The sequence below is a fragment of the Lycium ferocissimum genome, chromosome 10, assembly GCF_029784015.1.
Source record: "Lycium ferocissimum isolate CSIRO_LF1 chromosome 10, AGI_CSIRO_Lferr_CH_V1, whole genome shotgun sequence".
NCBI lineage: Eukaryota > Viridiplantae > Streptophyta > Magnoliopsida > Solanales > Solanaceae > Lycium > Lycium ferocissimum.
The window spans coordinates 35,243,107-35,258,118 of record NC_081351.1 but is presented as its reverse complement, the minus strand read 5'-3'; the positions used below and the strand labels follow the sequence as shown (position 1 = coordinate 35,258,118).

Below are 15,012 nucleotides of genomic sequence, written 5' to 3'. Positions count from 1 at the left end.
CTCTTTCTTTCTAATCTCCTTGTCAACTACTTTCAAACAAATTAGGTTGGAGGGACTAATAAAAATCGATATATATACGTAAATATAAATTACAATGTACTAAAGCTTCCAACTTTTTTGATAAGGAAAAAACAAACTTGGAAGCTTTAGTACATCATTTTTTTGTGCGAATGTCCTTCAAAGGCACTGGTCTTTAATTTTTGTCCTTCGCCCAAAAAATCCGAGTTCGAACACCCGCTCACTCAAAAATTTTAAAAAAAATCGCGAGGCAGAGTTTTGAATTCAAACTCTACCTTAAGTTAGAGTTTGAACCTTATAAGGCAGAGTTTGAGCAAAAGTTTGCCTTAAGGCTTAATTTTGGGTAAAAATTTGCCTTAAAGCAAACCTCTGCTTCAAGGCCTAAATTTTGGCCGAGTAGGCCTAATTTTGCTATAAACCTCTGCCTTGCGGATTTTTTTTTTCTTAAACTGAACCTCAAGGTATTAGGCGAAGGTCAAAAATTAAAGACCAACAATTTGAGGGACAAAAATTAAAGACCAGTGCCTTTGAAGGACAATCGTGCAAATGACCCGTAGTACATTATATACCGTGGCAAAGGCGGGAACTAAAACTTACAACTAGAAGTTTTCAAATTCTTTTCCAACTGATTTACGCAGAAATAAACTTCATAAAGATAAGCATGACTCATGAGTGCTCTTTTCAAAAAAATGCATCATGCCAAATTATTTAAAAAATGTAATCTTATCAACCTATACATTTGCACATCTTAATTCCTAATGGAAAATATTAACTCAATCAAATTTTTCATAGAAGATAAGTTTACAACAAATAATATCAAGAGAAGCTGCAGCCTCATTCCTGCTTCAAGGGAACTGTGATTTTTCATAATTACCAACAGCACAAAGATTGTTCAAGAAATATGAAAATGGTACCTCATTATAATACTACAGAATAGAACATAGAAGAATCTAACCATACGGCACGAGCAGTTGAGTACAATACTATCATGCCTTTGTTTTGTTTGTGAAGAAACTAAAAGAAACTTGCGAAGCACGCACCTCAAATCACCCTGCAAGTGTGAATTGAGACGAACTTAAAAGTACAACCAAGCGCCGGGTTTTTCACCTATTTTGTGTTGTTCCGCCATTTCTAGCAAAAGATTTGTTATGCCTTTGTTAGACCATTGGCAAACACATTTGAATAGGACCTAGTAAGGTATGCGAAATTGGACACCGGAAGTAGAGCATGAATTCTTTCCCCCTTGCTCAAAACCTCTTGCAAATCAAGCCTCTGCAAGGTCAACACAGCCCCGGACTCCTTCCATATAAAAGCAAGCATTTTATCGTCGATTACAAAAAGCGAACCAGGTTTCGAACCAGGATACCTGAAACCATACCCGTTAGCAATACCTTCACCCGTAAAAGCATGCTTAGAGTCGTGTTCATCAGTGCACCAAGGGAACGGATCATTTGAAGGCTCTTCAATATTCACTATAAACATAGCTGAGCCATTAGGATGCAAAACATAATGTGTACCTTCTAATATCTTGGTCGCGATAAGTAGCTTCTGCCCTTGGGACTCCTCATAAGAGAGCAAAAGAAGGAACAACGCCTTTCCAGGCTTATCATCAGAAAGCTTCCCCGGGGGCCAACCAAAAGTCCCTCCCCATACACCAGCATATTCTTCGTCCACTTCTGGGGCCCGCATAGGCAACTTGTACAGGGCAAATTTACTGTCGTGCATATTTGGCCAAGCACGATAAGAAGATAACTTCATAGTCGAAGCATGTAATGTCAGCCCTATCGAATCACCTGGTTGAAGGAACTCATTAAGCTGTGCATGCTTACTTCCGTGGCCAGACGAATTCTTTCCAAGAAGATCACGCTTAGAGTTTGACTTCTTGAGTATGTATTTAAGACTGTATCTAACATATTCAGCAAGTGTCTTCCGACTCCGACTCTCATTATCAGCACTTATCAGATCAAGATTCTGTGTGAACTCACTCAAAGGAAACTCGGAACCAGCCCCCTTCCAGACAGTAAAACCACCATCATCATCGTACAGTTTCATAAGTAGCAATCTCCTTTCATACAAGAGTTCCATATCCTCTCGTAAATCAGCCTCCTCTCCTCTCGTACGAGGAAATAATATGTCATCTTTAGCATCTGGCAGCATTTGACGAACTTGGTTAGTAACTGTGTCGAGCAACTTTCTCCTATCAACAAATGCAAGCCGACCAAAGGGCACAATGCTGTGGGCACCACTTGTGTGTTGTTGAGGCTCAACCTCTAACAGAAGCACATTGCAAGTCCGGTCGACTTTCTTGAGCAAACCGGGATAAACATAGTCATTTCCACTCTCCCTACCATGAAGGAAAAATTTCGCAGAGCCCTCGAAATCAGAAACAACTTCAAACACAGGGGACCACAAAATCGGCCCGTCTTCGATGCCTAATGGGCCGAGTTCTTGTGGAATGATCCGACAAGCAACCGCGGAGATAAAACCAGGCATAACATAAACAACGTTGCCGAGTTCAGGATTTTGGTGAACCCAAATACCAAGCAAAGGCTTTATCCCTACAAGGAAGCGACAAAGCGCCTTGTAGGAACAAACTCCTTTTCGCCATTCAATAAGGTCCTTACAAGGAACAACCCTGAGCATATCGCATTGTGAAAGCCAAACCTTGTCACATGCAGCTGAATCATGCAAATTTCTACAGCATAAACCAAGATTACATAGATCCCTTGGTGAAAGTGATTTACTTACTAAAGCAAACACATCACCAGGCAGTGTTAAAAGCAAGCTAGATCCACAAAAGTCGGTCAACATAGTACCACTTTCGTCCATCTCAATTGGGATTCAAGATTCCAAATTTATAAAAAGAACACAATAAACAAACTACAGAATGATCTTTCCCAACGACCAACAACAGCCCATCAAAAGTCAATTACTCAAGAGGGGTAATCATTCACAAAGAACCCAACTTTCTTAAATTGGGATTCAAGATTTTGCAGCAACAACTTAATCAATTTAAAGATATATAGAAATTGGCTAAAAACACAAGAAAAGGGCTATAAAGCAAAGCAAGATCTAACAACCCAGTGAAACTCAAAACTGAAACAGAAAAAAAGCTTACTTTGTAGAGGATTTTAATCAGATGCAAAATTGGCAAAGACTCAATTGACTTTACTAGTCATAGAACTATTTAGATTGATGTGAATCTTGAACTGGTTTTGAGATTTTTTACAAGTCATCCATTTATCAGTAAGTCATCACCAACCAAAACTGAAAGAATAACTGGCCTTTTTTTATGTTCTTTTTCGAAAAGAACATAAATGATGATGAAGAAGAGAAGAAATGTGAGGTTTCTTGAAAGAGACAAATGAAAGTATCTTTGGAATTGTCCTTTAAATGAGGGGTTCTCTTTCCATTAACAAATTGCCGGCCAAAATGATCAAAATGGTCCTTAATGTATGGGATTGGATTATTTTAGTCTTTTATATATACAACATAGTCAAAATGGTCCTTAATGTATGAAAATACTGACCATTTTAGTCCTTCATATATACCACATAACCAAAATAGTCCTTAAGGTATCAAAAGAATAATCATTTTAGTACTTCATATTTACCACGTAATTGAAATAGTCTATAATAATCCTTCGTATTTACCACGTAATCGAAATAGTCCTTAATGTATGATAAAGTGATTATTTGAGTCCTTCAATATATACCACGTAACCAATATAGTCCTTAATGTATGAAAAAATGATCACTTTAGTCTTTCATATATACCATGTAATTGATCATTTTAGTCCTAAATCTTAAAAGTAAGGATGCATAAGAAAATCAGTTAGATTTAACTAGCCACTCACGCAAACGCCAGGGAAGCAAATTAGAGCGGAGCCTTTCTTCTTAGAACTTTTGATTACATGTTCAACCTTACCAAACTTGCTAAATAACTCTCTCAGTATTTGGGAAGTATAATCTTCCTCTGATCTTCCCCCAAGATACCTTAAGCACCTTTTCTTGTGTACACTGCTCTCCTCAGCCCATTGGCCGGATCGAACAGATAATTACGCTTAACGGTTTGGCTTATCGATTATTAAATTTTGAATGTACTAATCCGCTAGCCAACTGATAAATTAGGGATCGGTTCAGTATAATATACACATATATTGGCTCTCTGTGTTTAATTGTATATTTTATGCCATGAACGGTAAGATAGAAAATGATTCGGGACTAGTATATGGTTCCGCATGTTAGATAAAACTCAATGCTTAAAGAGCAAATCATCATGAGGTATTATTTTGCCCCCGTCTATTAATTAAAAACTCTTCCTGTCCAATGTCTGTCTTGCAATTTGGTAAATGCCACAATTCCTAAGAAGTGAACAGGATATAGAATCTGAATAGGCTTTTAGCTTATTCTTAAGGGGTTAATGGCTTATCCGGTAAGGAAATTGAGCAATCCACCCCCGCACCGATAAGCTTTTAACTATAAAATTTTAACCCATTCACCATCCGTTATTCCGATAACCCAATACCAAGAAGTCAATAAGTCAATTTTGTGGTTGGGTTAGCAATTATGGTTCGGTTTTGAATAACCGTTGTCTATGCCTCTTTCTGTGAAGGATCTGTAGAAGTAGACACTTTCTTCTAATAATTTATTCCTCCTCTTCTCGAGCTAGAAGACTAGCATCAGCAGCACGCCCTCTTACATCGATATCTGACATCATCTTTCTATGCTTTGAATCTCATTGGATCTTCTCAGGCTTCACGCGAAGTAGATCATCATCGAATAACTCCATGTGTTTCTCATCCTTGAGAATATCGTATGAAGTCGTCAGCTTTTGAAAGTTGAAGTGAGCATTTAAATATGTCTTTCTTTTTATAGGCTTTAGCTATGTCTTTCTCAGAAAGCTTGGCCCCTTCCTCATCAGAGGTTAAATCCAAAACAGCATAATAATCAACTTCAATATCCATTTTCTACAAACGTAGAAAATGGACATAGAGTCAATAGTACATAGAGGGGACTTCAGTACAATTTTGGTAAGGAAAGAACATCCTAACAAGCCAAAAAAGAATACTAAATAAGAATTAAGGAGCTCTCCTATACCGTTGAGCTCTCGAAATAAGCTAAGTAACAAGGACAACTTAGCTTATCCAAAGGGACTAATCAACCAGTATCGAAAACAAAATTGCCTTTATTAATCCTAATTGAAATTTGGTCTGCGAAGTTCATCACTCTTCAGTTGGGTATAATCTGAGAAGGTTTGAAGAATATGGTCCTTTTGGTACGAATTAGCGAGAAGATCTGCAGGAATATTGAATTCCCTGAAAGTATGAAGAAACTGCAGATGACCTTGAGACGAGATTCCAAGAGGTGGTGTTGATCTCCCTCTTAATCATTTGAACGATTAAAAGCTGAGTCTGATTCCACAATGATCCTAGGGAAAGCCATTATTCGAACACCATCTCAATCCAATAACGAGACTCTTCTAATCGTTAACATCCTAAGTGGTAATAATAAACCTCATTGGCATCTGATAGACACCATTGTGAAGATAAAAAATACATCAATATGGCCAATTGTAGAATTCAACATTCCTTCAGAGAGCCATCAAGTTGAAAATGTTTTGGCAAAATGGAGAACTGAAAATGTTGAACATGTCTTCCTCAATGACAAGAACATCTCTCAAGAGGCTAAAGGACCTTACAGGTTAAACTTCATACAGATGGCTAACCTCAGGCATAAACACAAAAGAACTCTTCTGCTTGACAAGAAGCAAATCTTTTTTTGTGTAAATCAATTTTGGTCTTTTTTGTACATTAGTAAAGTGCTTTATGTTAGTTTGATTAGGTGTGTATGATCGTTTAAACTGGAGACAAGGATGTTCAGTCCATCTCCCTTTTGCTGTAATTGATTTTTGGTTGAATGGAAGGATCGTGCCACCAAACCGCGTAGCTTTATTTAAAAAAAAAGATCCAATAAGCAGAGCTTGAATTTCAGCTGAGTTGCTGGATCAATTTCCCGCAAAAAAAAGAGAGAATGCCACGATCATATGGCCCATAGTCAGTTCCGCTCTCCCTACCATGAAGGAAAAATGCAGCAGAGCCCTCGAAATCAGAAACAGCTTCAAATACAGGTGACGACAACATTGACCCGTCTTCAAGGCCTAATGGACCGAGTTCAAGGCCAAACATACAGAATAGTTGATGGAGCTCGTGCATGAAGACGGAGTTAGGATGTTGAGTTTATGGGTTATGGATTCTACAAAAGCCAGCTTATTGAGTTCTGAGATTTTTAAATGCAAATATATAGAGTCCTGCTGAGTTCTGCCTAACCCGTAGACAGGCTTGTAGCTCCGCCCGTGTTGACTTTAGGTTAATTGAACCAGGAGCAAATCATAAAGGATGAGACATTGGAATCGGAGTTCGATCCGCAACACCTTCATATGTCAAAGAGTACAAGGATATTGCTGCCTGTATGACTATCTTCAAAATTTCAGTGAAATCCAAAACCTGCAACTGCTGGTTTCTAGAATAATTCCGCGCTCAAAAGAATGCATCACCTTGAAAAATAACACATTTACCATGAATATGGTTTGTGTTAGTAAGTAAACACAACACAAAATTAAGATGAAGAATAATTTAAAAAGTCTTGATCATCTGACTGGTTTAAAAAACAAGGGGAAGAGCAGGACAAATTGCAAGTTTTAATAGAAAAAATGAGTAAAGTTGTCCCAAGATACCTTAAGCACCTTTTCCTTGTCTACACTACTCAAAATTTCATCAACCCTTGCCGTCTGTTCCTCTTTCTGTGAAGTAGACACTTTCTTTGAATGTGTGGCACGAATTCTAGCAAATTCCTTTTTAAGTTTTCTAGCAATTCGTTCCCCCTCTTCTCGAGCAAAAGCGCGCTCTCTTGCATTGAGATCTGACATCATCTTTCTACACTTTGAATCTCGTTGTGATTGGCGGTTTTTTCTAGCAATTAGTTCCTCCTCTTCTTGAGAGGCAGCACGCTCTCTTGCCTAGTGATCTGCCATCATCTTTCTACGTTTTGAATCTTGTTGTGATTGGCGTTGGATGTTCTCACGCTTCACGTGCAGTAGATCATCAAATAACTTTCTATGTTCCTCATCCTTGAGAATTTTGTATGAAGTCGTCAGCTTTTGAAAGTTGAAGTGAGCATTTGGATCATGGGGCCTCTTGTCTGGATGCAACTCTAATGCTTTCTTTCGATAGGCTCTAGATATGTCTTTCTGAGCCTGGCCCCTTCTTCACCCGAGGGTAAACTCAAAACAGCATAATGATCAGCTCCAATATCTATAAGAACTCTAGTTTCTGGAGAGTAGTGGCAGGCGTGTTAAACTTTGTGTAAAACTTTGTATGTGGAATTAACTGAACATACTCTATTTATAAGACCTCACGAAGGCGGCATATTTTGCTTTTTTCTACTCCTACAAGACTTAGAAGTAGGTCATGTTTAATATTAGTTTCTGTCAAATTAGAATCCTAAAGCAGCTAGGTTTCGGAGTGAATAAGATACAAGGGAAACCATCTTGATTTCTCTATATGTATATGGGGGGAACTGAACATATTCTATTTATAAACTTCACTAATTTTTTGGCGGCTTAATTTGTTTTACTCCTATAAGAACTCCAATTAAAATTTCCAGAGTTGAAGTCGAATTAGAATCCTGCAAATATATTTCTATAATTTCGGAGTGAACACATGCAAGGGAATCAAACCATGTCGTGATTTCTCTATAATTCCTTTGAAATATACTCCTTCTGTCCCAATTTATGTGGTGCTGCTCGGATTTCGAAAGTCGCTGAATTTGAGCATGAATCTTTAAATAAAATTTACGTATTTAGACACAGCGTAAAAAGTACTATAGGTCATAATAATTGATAATTTAAAATATTTTAAGAACATATGAAAATATCGTAATCAAAGAAAAACTCATTTGACTCTCAAAATCTAAAAAGTGCCACATAAATTGGAATGGAGGGAGTAGCAAGATTTATCTACAACTTTCAGATGTAAATTTAGTTATTCAATTTACAAAACTTGCAGTTAAACAATCAGGTCATTTGCTAACTATTCATCTTTCACTTTGTACTTTTCCACTTCAAATTTTCTGTTACTCATACTGCAATTTTATTATGATTTATACCATTTGTAGTATTTGTAATAGACATGCGTGTTCAGATACTAGTAACTATACAATCCGAGCCCTTGCAGTCGCAGGTAAATTGGAAATAAATGACCAAACTGTTCAATTCAGGTAAAATAGTTTAATAAATGTCTTCATGTGGTACTTCTATTGAGAATTCATGTAGCCGACTCCAACTTGTTTGGGACAAAGACGTAGTAATAGTAATTGTAGTTGCTGTGCATTTAAGGGGATAGAATTAGTAGTAGGAAGTAATTACATGAGCCCAGTTACTGCTTACTTTTCATGTCTGCTTCAGTTAAAATCTAGTAAACAAATCTTTTTTGTAAACCAAACAAACTTGACCTACACCTCTGCTAATAGTCATGGTAGAACTAACATGGTCAAAATCTTAGAGAACAGAATCTACTTTTTCTTGGTAAACCAAAATCTCAGAACCGAATTAGCAACTATCTATGCTTACAACCAGCAGCTGCAGGAAACTAAGATAGTTCCCAACTTCCCATCAAGTAAGGTGTCATTCATCTTTCCCAATTAAAGAACCTTAAAGATTAAACGCGCAACATGTCGTAAATTTGGTTCATGAAACAAATCCAGATTCCACACTTATGCTCAAGGGATTCTGAGTTGATAGAAAATTATTAGGTTGCCTTGGTGAAGCATCTTATACGGTGTCACCAAGGCTAACTAATGATTGTAAAAAGCCTCTTGTTTTGAGCAGCCTTTCTCATTTTTACTAATTCTGAGTCTTCAAATTTCCCCTTAGGTTTAAAAAATGGAGATGGCGCCGGCATTGGAGGTTGGAATGGCTGAAGAGGCACAACTGAGAGAATATTTGATAGATTGCCCAAGACATTTCCACAAGAGGCTTTAGCTGCGCCCTTATAAGATGACATGACAACAAGAGCGGTGCCTTTGTTCGAACTCTTGATGATTACATGTTCAACCACACCAAACTTGCTAAAGATTTCTCTCAATCTTTGGGAAGTATAACCTTCACCCATCTCCTTCCAAGATACTTTAAGCGCCTTTTGCTTGTCTACACTACTCAAAATCTCCTTAGCCCTTGTCTGTTTCTTTGCACGAGCAATTTCTTCTTTAAGTTTTTTAGCAATGCCTTCCTCTCTTCTCGAGAGGCAGCACGCTCTCTTGCAGCATCGAGATCTGACTTCATCTTTCTGCGGTTTGAATCTTGTTGTGACTGGCGTTGGATCTCTTCACGCCTCACGCGAAGTAGATCATCAAATATTTTCCTGTCTTTCTTATCCTTGAGAATGTCGTACGAAGCCTTCAGCTTTTGAAAGTTCAAGTGAGAATTTGGATCATGGGGCCTCTTGTCTGGATGCAACTCTAATGCTTTCTTTTTATAGGCTTTAGTTATGTCTTTCTCAGAAAGTTTGGCCCCTTCCTCACCCGAAGGTAAATCCAACACAGCATAATGGTCAACTTCAATATCCATAAGAACCCTAGTTTCTGGAGAGGAGTGGCAGGCGTGTAAACTTTGTATGTGATAGTGATAAGTTAGACAAACAGCAGTAGTTTTTATATATGGGGGAACTGAACATACTCTATATAAATAGACTTCACTAAGGCGGCTTATTTTTTATTTATTTTTTAGTCCTACAAAGACTCGTATTAGTTCCAGAGTTGAAGTCGAACTATATTTAGAATCCTAAAGCAGTTAGGTTTCGGAATGAACAGATGCAAGGGAAACCGCGTCTTGATTTCAGAGATGAGTAACTTAGAAGGTGGTAATTATCTACCAAAGTCGTGTTTTTTTTTTTTGTTTTTTATTTTTTTATTTTAACAACATGGTCACCTAATTTTGCCTATATCTAGGGCTGGGCATTCGGGTTCCGGTTTGACATGAGACATTAATACCACGCGGTATTTGGTATTTACCGAATACCGAATTATCTATTGAATAAAGGTTTACTCCTAGTTATAACCCATATATCTAACAGGACCATCAATAGTCGGCCGAAAGAATCCTTAATTTCTATGAGCTACAACCGATCGTATCTGACTCTAAGTATCTAAGCGACTCAAAACAAAGTAGCAAAATAGGGGCGTGTAACTAGTGCTACTGCTATCTGCAGTTCTTGGATAATCCATTTAGTAGCAGCATTTGGATTATCTTCTAGCCGTTTTTGATTTAAATTCCTAGATGTCTTTTGGTTGTCTCAATTAGCTAATCTTGATGTCTTCTTAGTTGTTGATCTTACATTATATCGAGCCTCCACATCGAAAAAACAAAAATAATTGAAGGAACGGTATTAAATTTATAATATAGTCGATTCCAACTTCAGTACGGTATTACCGAATACCATACCAAACCGAAGTTTTATTTACCTATTATCGAATTACCGAACCGAATTCTTTCGGTTCGGTATTTGGTATCTACTTTCAACTACCAATTACCGAATTACCAAACCCAAACTTCATAAATACCAAAACCGAATACCGAATGCCCACCCCTAATGATATCACTTCAAAATTCACCCTATTAATATTTGGCCAACAAAATATGACATGACATTTTATTTAGTCCACATGGACTTTTTCTGTTCTTTTTTTCTAAGTCGACATGACAATAAACTACGACCCGACCCGATACAAACCCATAACCCAAATTAACCCTATTCTCTCTCAATATGGTTCCCTTGGTGAAGCATCTCATACCGTGTCACCAAGGCAACCAAATGTGTTGTAGATGGACAACTAATGCAATGCCAGGAAAGTCATGAACTAATAGTTGGTTCAGAGAAGATGTTAAGTACAAGATTTTAAGGATGTCCATTCCATACAATTTACCCTCACAAAAATCATTAGTATTTTAGTGCTTCTAGCTCTCATTAGGCTCAGCCTTGGTTCATTTTTCAATAAGATTACTAAAGCATTCTAATTTTGTTGGTGAAAAGCTTCAACTATAAACTGCCACATCTTTCAGTCATGAAAATTACCTGCAATGAAGCTAACATCTTTATGTTGTCTAACGCTCTGTACCATTCTGTCGTCAGTTAGCGATATAACCTGAAGACTATTTTCGCAGGCCACAGATTGTGTTGAAAAAAAAAAATCAGATGAATGTTGATAATGTTCCAAAGTTCAATATCTTAATCCCGAAAAAAGGTTGTCATCACATTAACATACAGAGTAGTTGATGGAGAACTACTTGTGCATAAGCAATTGGTGTCTCAGATGGAGCCAGCATTTGAAGCTTATGGTTCGAGATTCTAGTTTTTTTCAGTTACACGTTCTAATTTAATATTTTGTACATATTCAATAAATTTCTTAAGATGAATAGAGAGTTTGGACCAAAGCTACTAGATTCAGCCAAACCCGTAAGCTATACTATCATAGAGGAGCCAATCATGGAGGATGAGCAATTGGAATCAGAGGTTGTATTGATGTTTGGTCTAAGTTGGTAATTTGATATTCAATGGACGACCTTTGCAATTCAACATCCATAGTATCCAGATCCACAACACCTTCATATGTCAAATAATTAAAAGATATTTGCTGCGTGTATGACAATAACTTCAAGATTTCAGTGAAATCCAAACCTGGAACTGGTTCAAAAATTATTTGAAGTCAAAACGACTTCCTCATACCTCAACTATTGGTTTCACTAGAATAACTCTGCGCTCAAAAGAATGCATCACCTTGAAAATTAACACATTTAGCATGATTATGGTTCCTGTTAGTAAGTGCGCATAGCACAAAATTAACATAGTAAGTAAACACAACACAAAATTTAACATAAGAATAATTTAAAAAGTCGCGATCATCTGACTGGTTCAAGAAACTAGGGTAGACTAGAGAAAGTTGCAAGTATATATTGCTCCTTAAAAAGGAGGACGAATTGCAAGTTCTATTTGAAAAAAAATATTAGCATGAGTTCTAATGGAATTACCAGGATGAACACGCACCAGGACACCAAGTACAAAGGTTTCCCTGTTTACGTGCAACTTCTTGGTTATGTCGCTACTTCCTAGTCCTACTTTCACTAGTGCACTTGCCACTTGCCTGTTCTTGGCGCATTCATAAGAAGGATCAAAATAGTTGAATTTTGTGGCACATTTTATAAAAGAGAATTAATCTTTACAAATCAAACACGAATCTTTTCACGATTCAACCACCTTTTTTATGGTTCTTTTAATATCTTATAGTATATAAAAAGAATTGTGAGAAAAAAATCCAGGTTAAATACGAAGTAGTCCATTTAATTAGTACACGTGTTAGATTCCAGAACTTGCAGGGGCATTCTATAGGTATCATACTTGCTGAAGCCCCCCTTTTTATTTCGCTGGTGCCAAACTTACAAATTTATCACGCGAGACGTAAATTTAAAACTCATTCCTGTGATACAAATAGGAATATGAAATGAACAGATTAATTAGAGAAGACAGTAAGGAATCTGAATAGTATCACAGAACATTATAAATAATTACACCTAATAATTATCAAGATAAAATGTAGTAGCAATAAATATTGGACATTAAAGGGGAAAAGGAAGAAACATTGATGCAGAGGAAAAACAGAACAGCTAGAAGAGAATTGTGGCAAAAAAAAAAAAAATGAAAAAAGAATAACAGAAAGGAAATTTCAGTAGTAAAATATGCATAAACATAAAATGATGAACCCATCACTTGTTCATGGTTTTTCCAAATAGCAATATGTCCCTGTTCTGTATGAGTTTCTACGAATTTGGATTGTACAGGCAAACAAAGATCAAGCTGTATTTCAAGAAGAGTTTAAGTTATATGTACCGCCGATGTAAGAAATTTTGTACTCTACCTGTTGTAGCAGGTAATTTGTGTTATTTTCAAGAGTAGAAATCCTTAAGGAGCTTCCGCATTGTTTTTTTCCCTTTGAGCAGTCTTTCTCATTTTTTCTAATACCGAGTCTTCAAAATTTTTGTCCCATACTTTAACCACCTTTTCCTTGTCTACGCTAGTCAAAATCACCTTAGCCCTTGTCTGTGCCTCTTTCTGTGAAGTAGACACTTTCCTTGAATGCATTGCACGAATTCGAGCAATTTCTTCTTTAAGTTTTCTAGCAATTCGTTCCTCCTCTTCTTGAGAGGCAGCACGCTCTCTTGCCTCGAGATCTGACATCATCTTTCTGCGTTTTGAATCTTGTTGTGATTGGCGTTGTATCTTCTCACGCTTCACGCGAAGTAGACCATCAAATAACTTCCTCGCACTCTCGTCCTTGAGAATCTCATATGAAGTCTTCAGCTTTTGAAAGTTCAAGTCAGCATTTGGATCACCGCGCCTCTTGTCTGGATGCAACTCTAATGCTTTCTTTTTATAGGCTTTAGATATGTCTTTCTCAGAAAGCTTGGCCCCTTCCTCACCAGAGGGCAAATCCAACACAGCATAATGATCAACTTCAATATCCATTTTCTACACCAACGAGCAATTCGACGAGTTGTTGAAGAACCCTAGTTTCTGGAGAGCAGTGGCAGGCCTGTAAACTTTGTATGTAATAATAATAAGTGGGGGAAGTGAACATACTCTATTTATAGACTTCACTTAAAGCCGCTTTTTTTTAAACTCCTTCTCCATCTGTCCCAAAAAGATTGTCTTGTTTTGGACTACGAGGGTCAAACTGAATAATGTTCTGTGTGAATTCGGACATAGAATCTTTAATTTTTTTAAAATATAAATTACATATTTAGAAACTACACAAAAATACTTCAGTATAAGTCACAATAGTTGACAATTCAAAATATTTGAAAAAATTATGGTCAAAGAAAATATCCTTTTACAGTAACTATGACAATTTTTTTGGGACGAAAATCGAATTAAAGTTTCAGAGTTAGGTCCCTGAACAAGGAGATCAATGGCAAAAATAGCAACACTTACAAATCAAATTGCAAACAGACAAGCAACACAAGAAAAAAAAAAAGAAAAAAAAAAAACTAAATTGACGCTGTAAATATTGTCCAGCATTATGAACAAAGGTCATGTACGAGAAGAAGAAGATGATGTATAAAGTATAAACATGCAAAAAAATAGGAAAGAAAACATATGCTGTCGAAATTGAGGGAAACAAATTGCACAAACCCTAAATTGGGTGGAAAAAACACCTTGAAAAGCCTGTCAATCGCAAAGTGGAATCACGGTAGGGAGATGGCTGGAATACCTGTGGTGGAAGGCTGCAAGAGTATAGTCTATAATAAATTCTATAGTAAAATATATGGATTTCTTCGTAAATAATCCTCGTTTAGCATAATTCTAACCTGTTACCAAATTACCACTTAATTATTGATCACTAGTTAAGGTTATACAATTACGTGGCAGATTCTGATTTAATTGTTACTTCATCCGTCTCAAATATCTATCCTTTTTATTTTTATTTTACACGTCTCTTAAAAAATATTAATTAGGAGGAATATTTGACTAATTTTATCTTTATTTATATCGAAGTTATAATCTCTCTCTATTAAATCTTTATTCTATTTATATTTCATTTTGATTAATGACAAAATTCTATTATGGATAAAATTAGGAGAAATCATTAATTGTGTCTTGAACTTTTAAAACAATAAATAATTTGAGATAACTATGTTTAATATTCAGAAAGATAATTTGAGACAAAGGAGTAGTAAATTTTTATTCCTCCTTATTAATATTTCTTAAGAGGCGTGTAAAACAAAAAAAAGGATAGATATTTGAGATGGATGAAGTAACTATTAAATCAGAATCTGCCGCATAATTGTATAACCTTAACTAGTGATCAATAATTAAGTGGTTGTTTGGTAGCAGGTTAGAGTTATGCAGGTATTAGTAATAGAGAGATTAGTTATGAAGAAATCTTT

General features: G+C 36.4%; 2 protein-coding genes and 2 pseudogenes across 5 annotated transcripts; all 4 read right to left on the bottom strand.

Moving 5' to 3' along the window:
- Positions 1–786: 786 nt before the first annotated feature.
- LOC132033602 (F-box protein At5g39450-like) lies at positions 787–3,401 on the bottom strand. 3 transcript variants are annotated; one of them, XM_059423614.1, is made up of 2 exons: positions 3,137–3,398; positions 787–2,713 (listed from the first exon to the last, which is right to left on the bottom strand). In XM_059423614.1, exon 2 carries the CDS (start codon positions 2,659–2,661, stop codon positions 1,165–1,167), a length of 1,497 nt encoding a protein of 498 aa, XP_059279597.1. In that variant the 5' UTR covers positions 2,662–2,713; positions 3,137–3,398; the 3' UTR covers positions 787–1,164. The 3 variants fall into 3 exon arrangements, with proteins under 3 accessions (XP_059279597.1, XP_059279596.1, XP_059279598.1); XM_059423615.1 differs by having other exon boundaries at positions 1,206–1,384; positions 1,536–3,401; XM_059423613.1 differs by having other exon boundaries at positions 787–3,398.
- Positions 3,402–3,862: 461 nt separating this feature from the next.
- Positions 3,863–8,208, bottom strand: LOC132034838 (uncharacterized; annotated as a pseudogene).
- A 542-nt stretch (positions 8,209–8,750) lies between these two features.
- On the bottom strand, positions 8,751–9,949 carry LOC132033599 (uncharacterized; annotated as a pseudogene).
- Positions 9,950–12,662: 2,713 nt separating this feature from the next.
- Positions 12,663–14,425, bottom strand: LOC132033600 (uncharacterized). Of its 2 annotated transcripts, none has more exons than XM_059423611.1 (2): positions 14,281–14,425; positions 12,663–13,665 (listed from the first exon to the last, which is right to left on the bottom strand). In XM_059423611.1, the coding sequence occupies exon 2, from the start codon at positions 13,589–13,591 to the stop codon at positions 13,028–13,030; it is 564 nt and encodes a 187-aa protein (XP_059279594.1). In that variant the 5' UTR covers positions 13,592–13,665; positions 14,281–14,425; the 3' UTR covers positions 12,663–13,027. The 2 variants fall into 2 exon arrangements, with proteins under 2 accessions (XP_059279594.1, XP_059279595.1); XM_059423612.1 differs by having other exon boundaries at positions 12,663–13,658; positions 14,281–14,414.
- Positions 14,426–15,012: the final 587 nt, after the last annotated feature.

Excerpts from the sequence above, each read along its gene's own strand:
- LOC132033602 (XM_059423613.1), bottom strand. The coding sequence starts at position 2,847 with ATGGACGAAAGTGGTACTATGTTGACCGACTTTTGTGGATCTAGCTTG.
- LOC132033600 (XM_059423611.1), bottom strand. The coding sequence starts at position 13,591 with ATGGATATTGAAGTTGATCATTATGCTGTGTTGGATTTGCCCTCTGGT.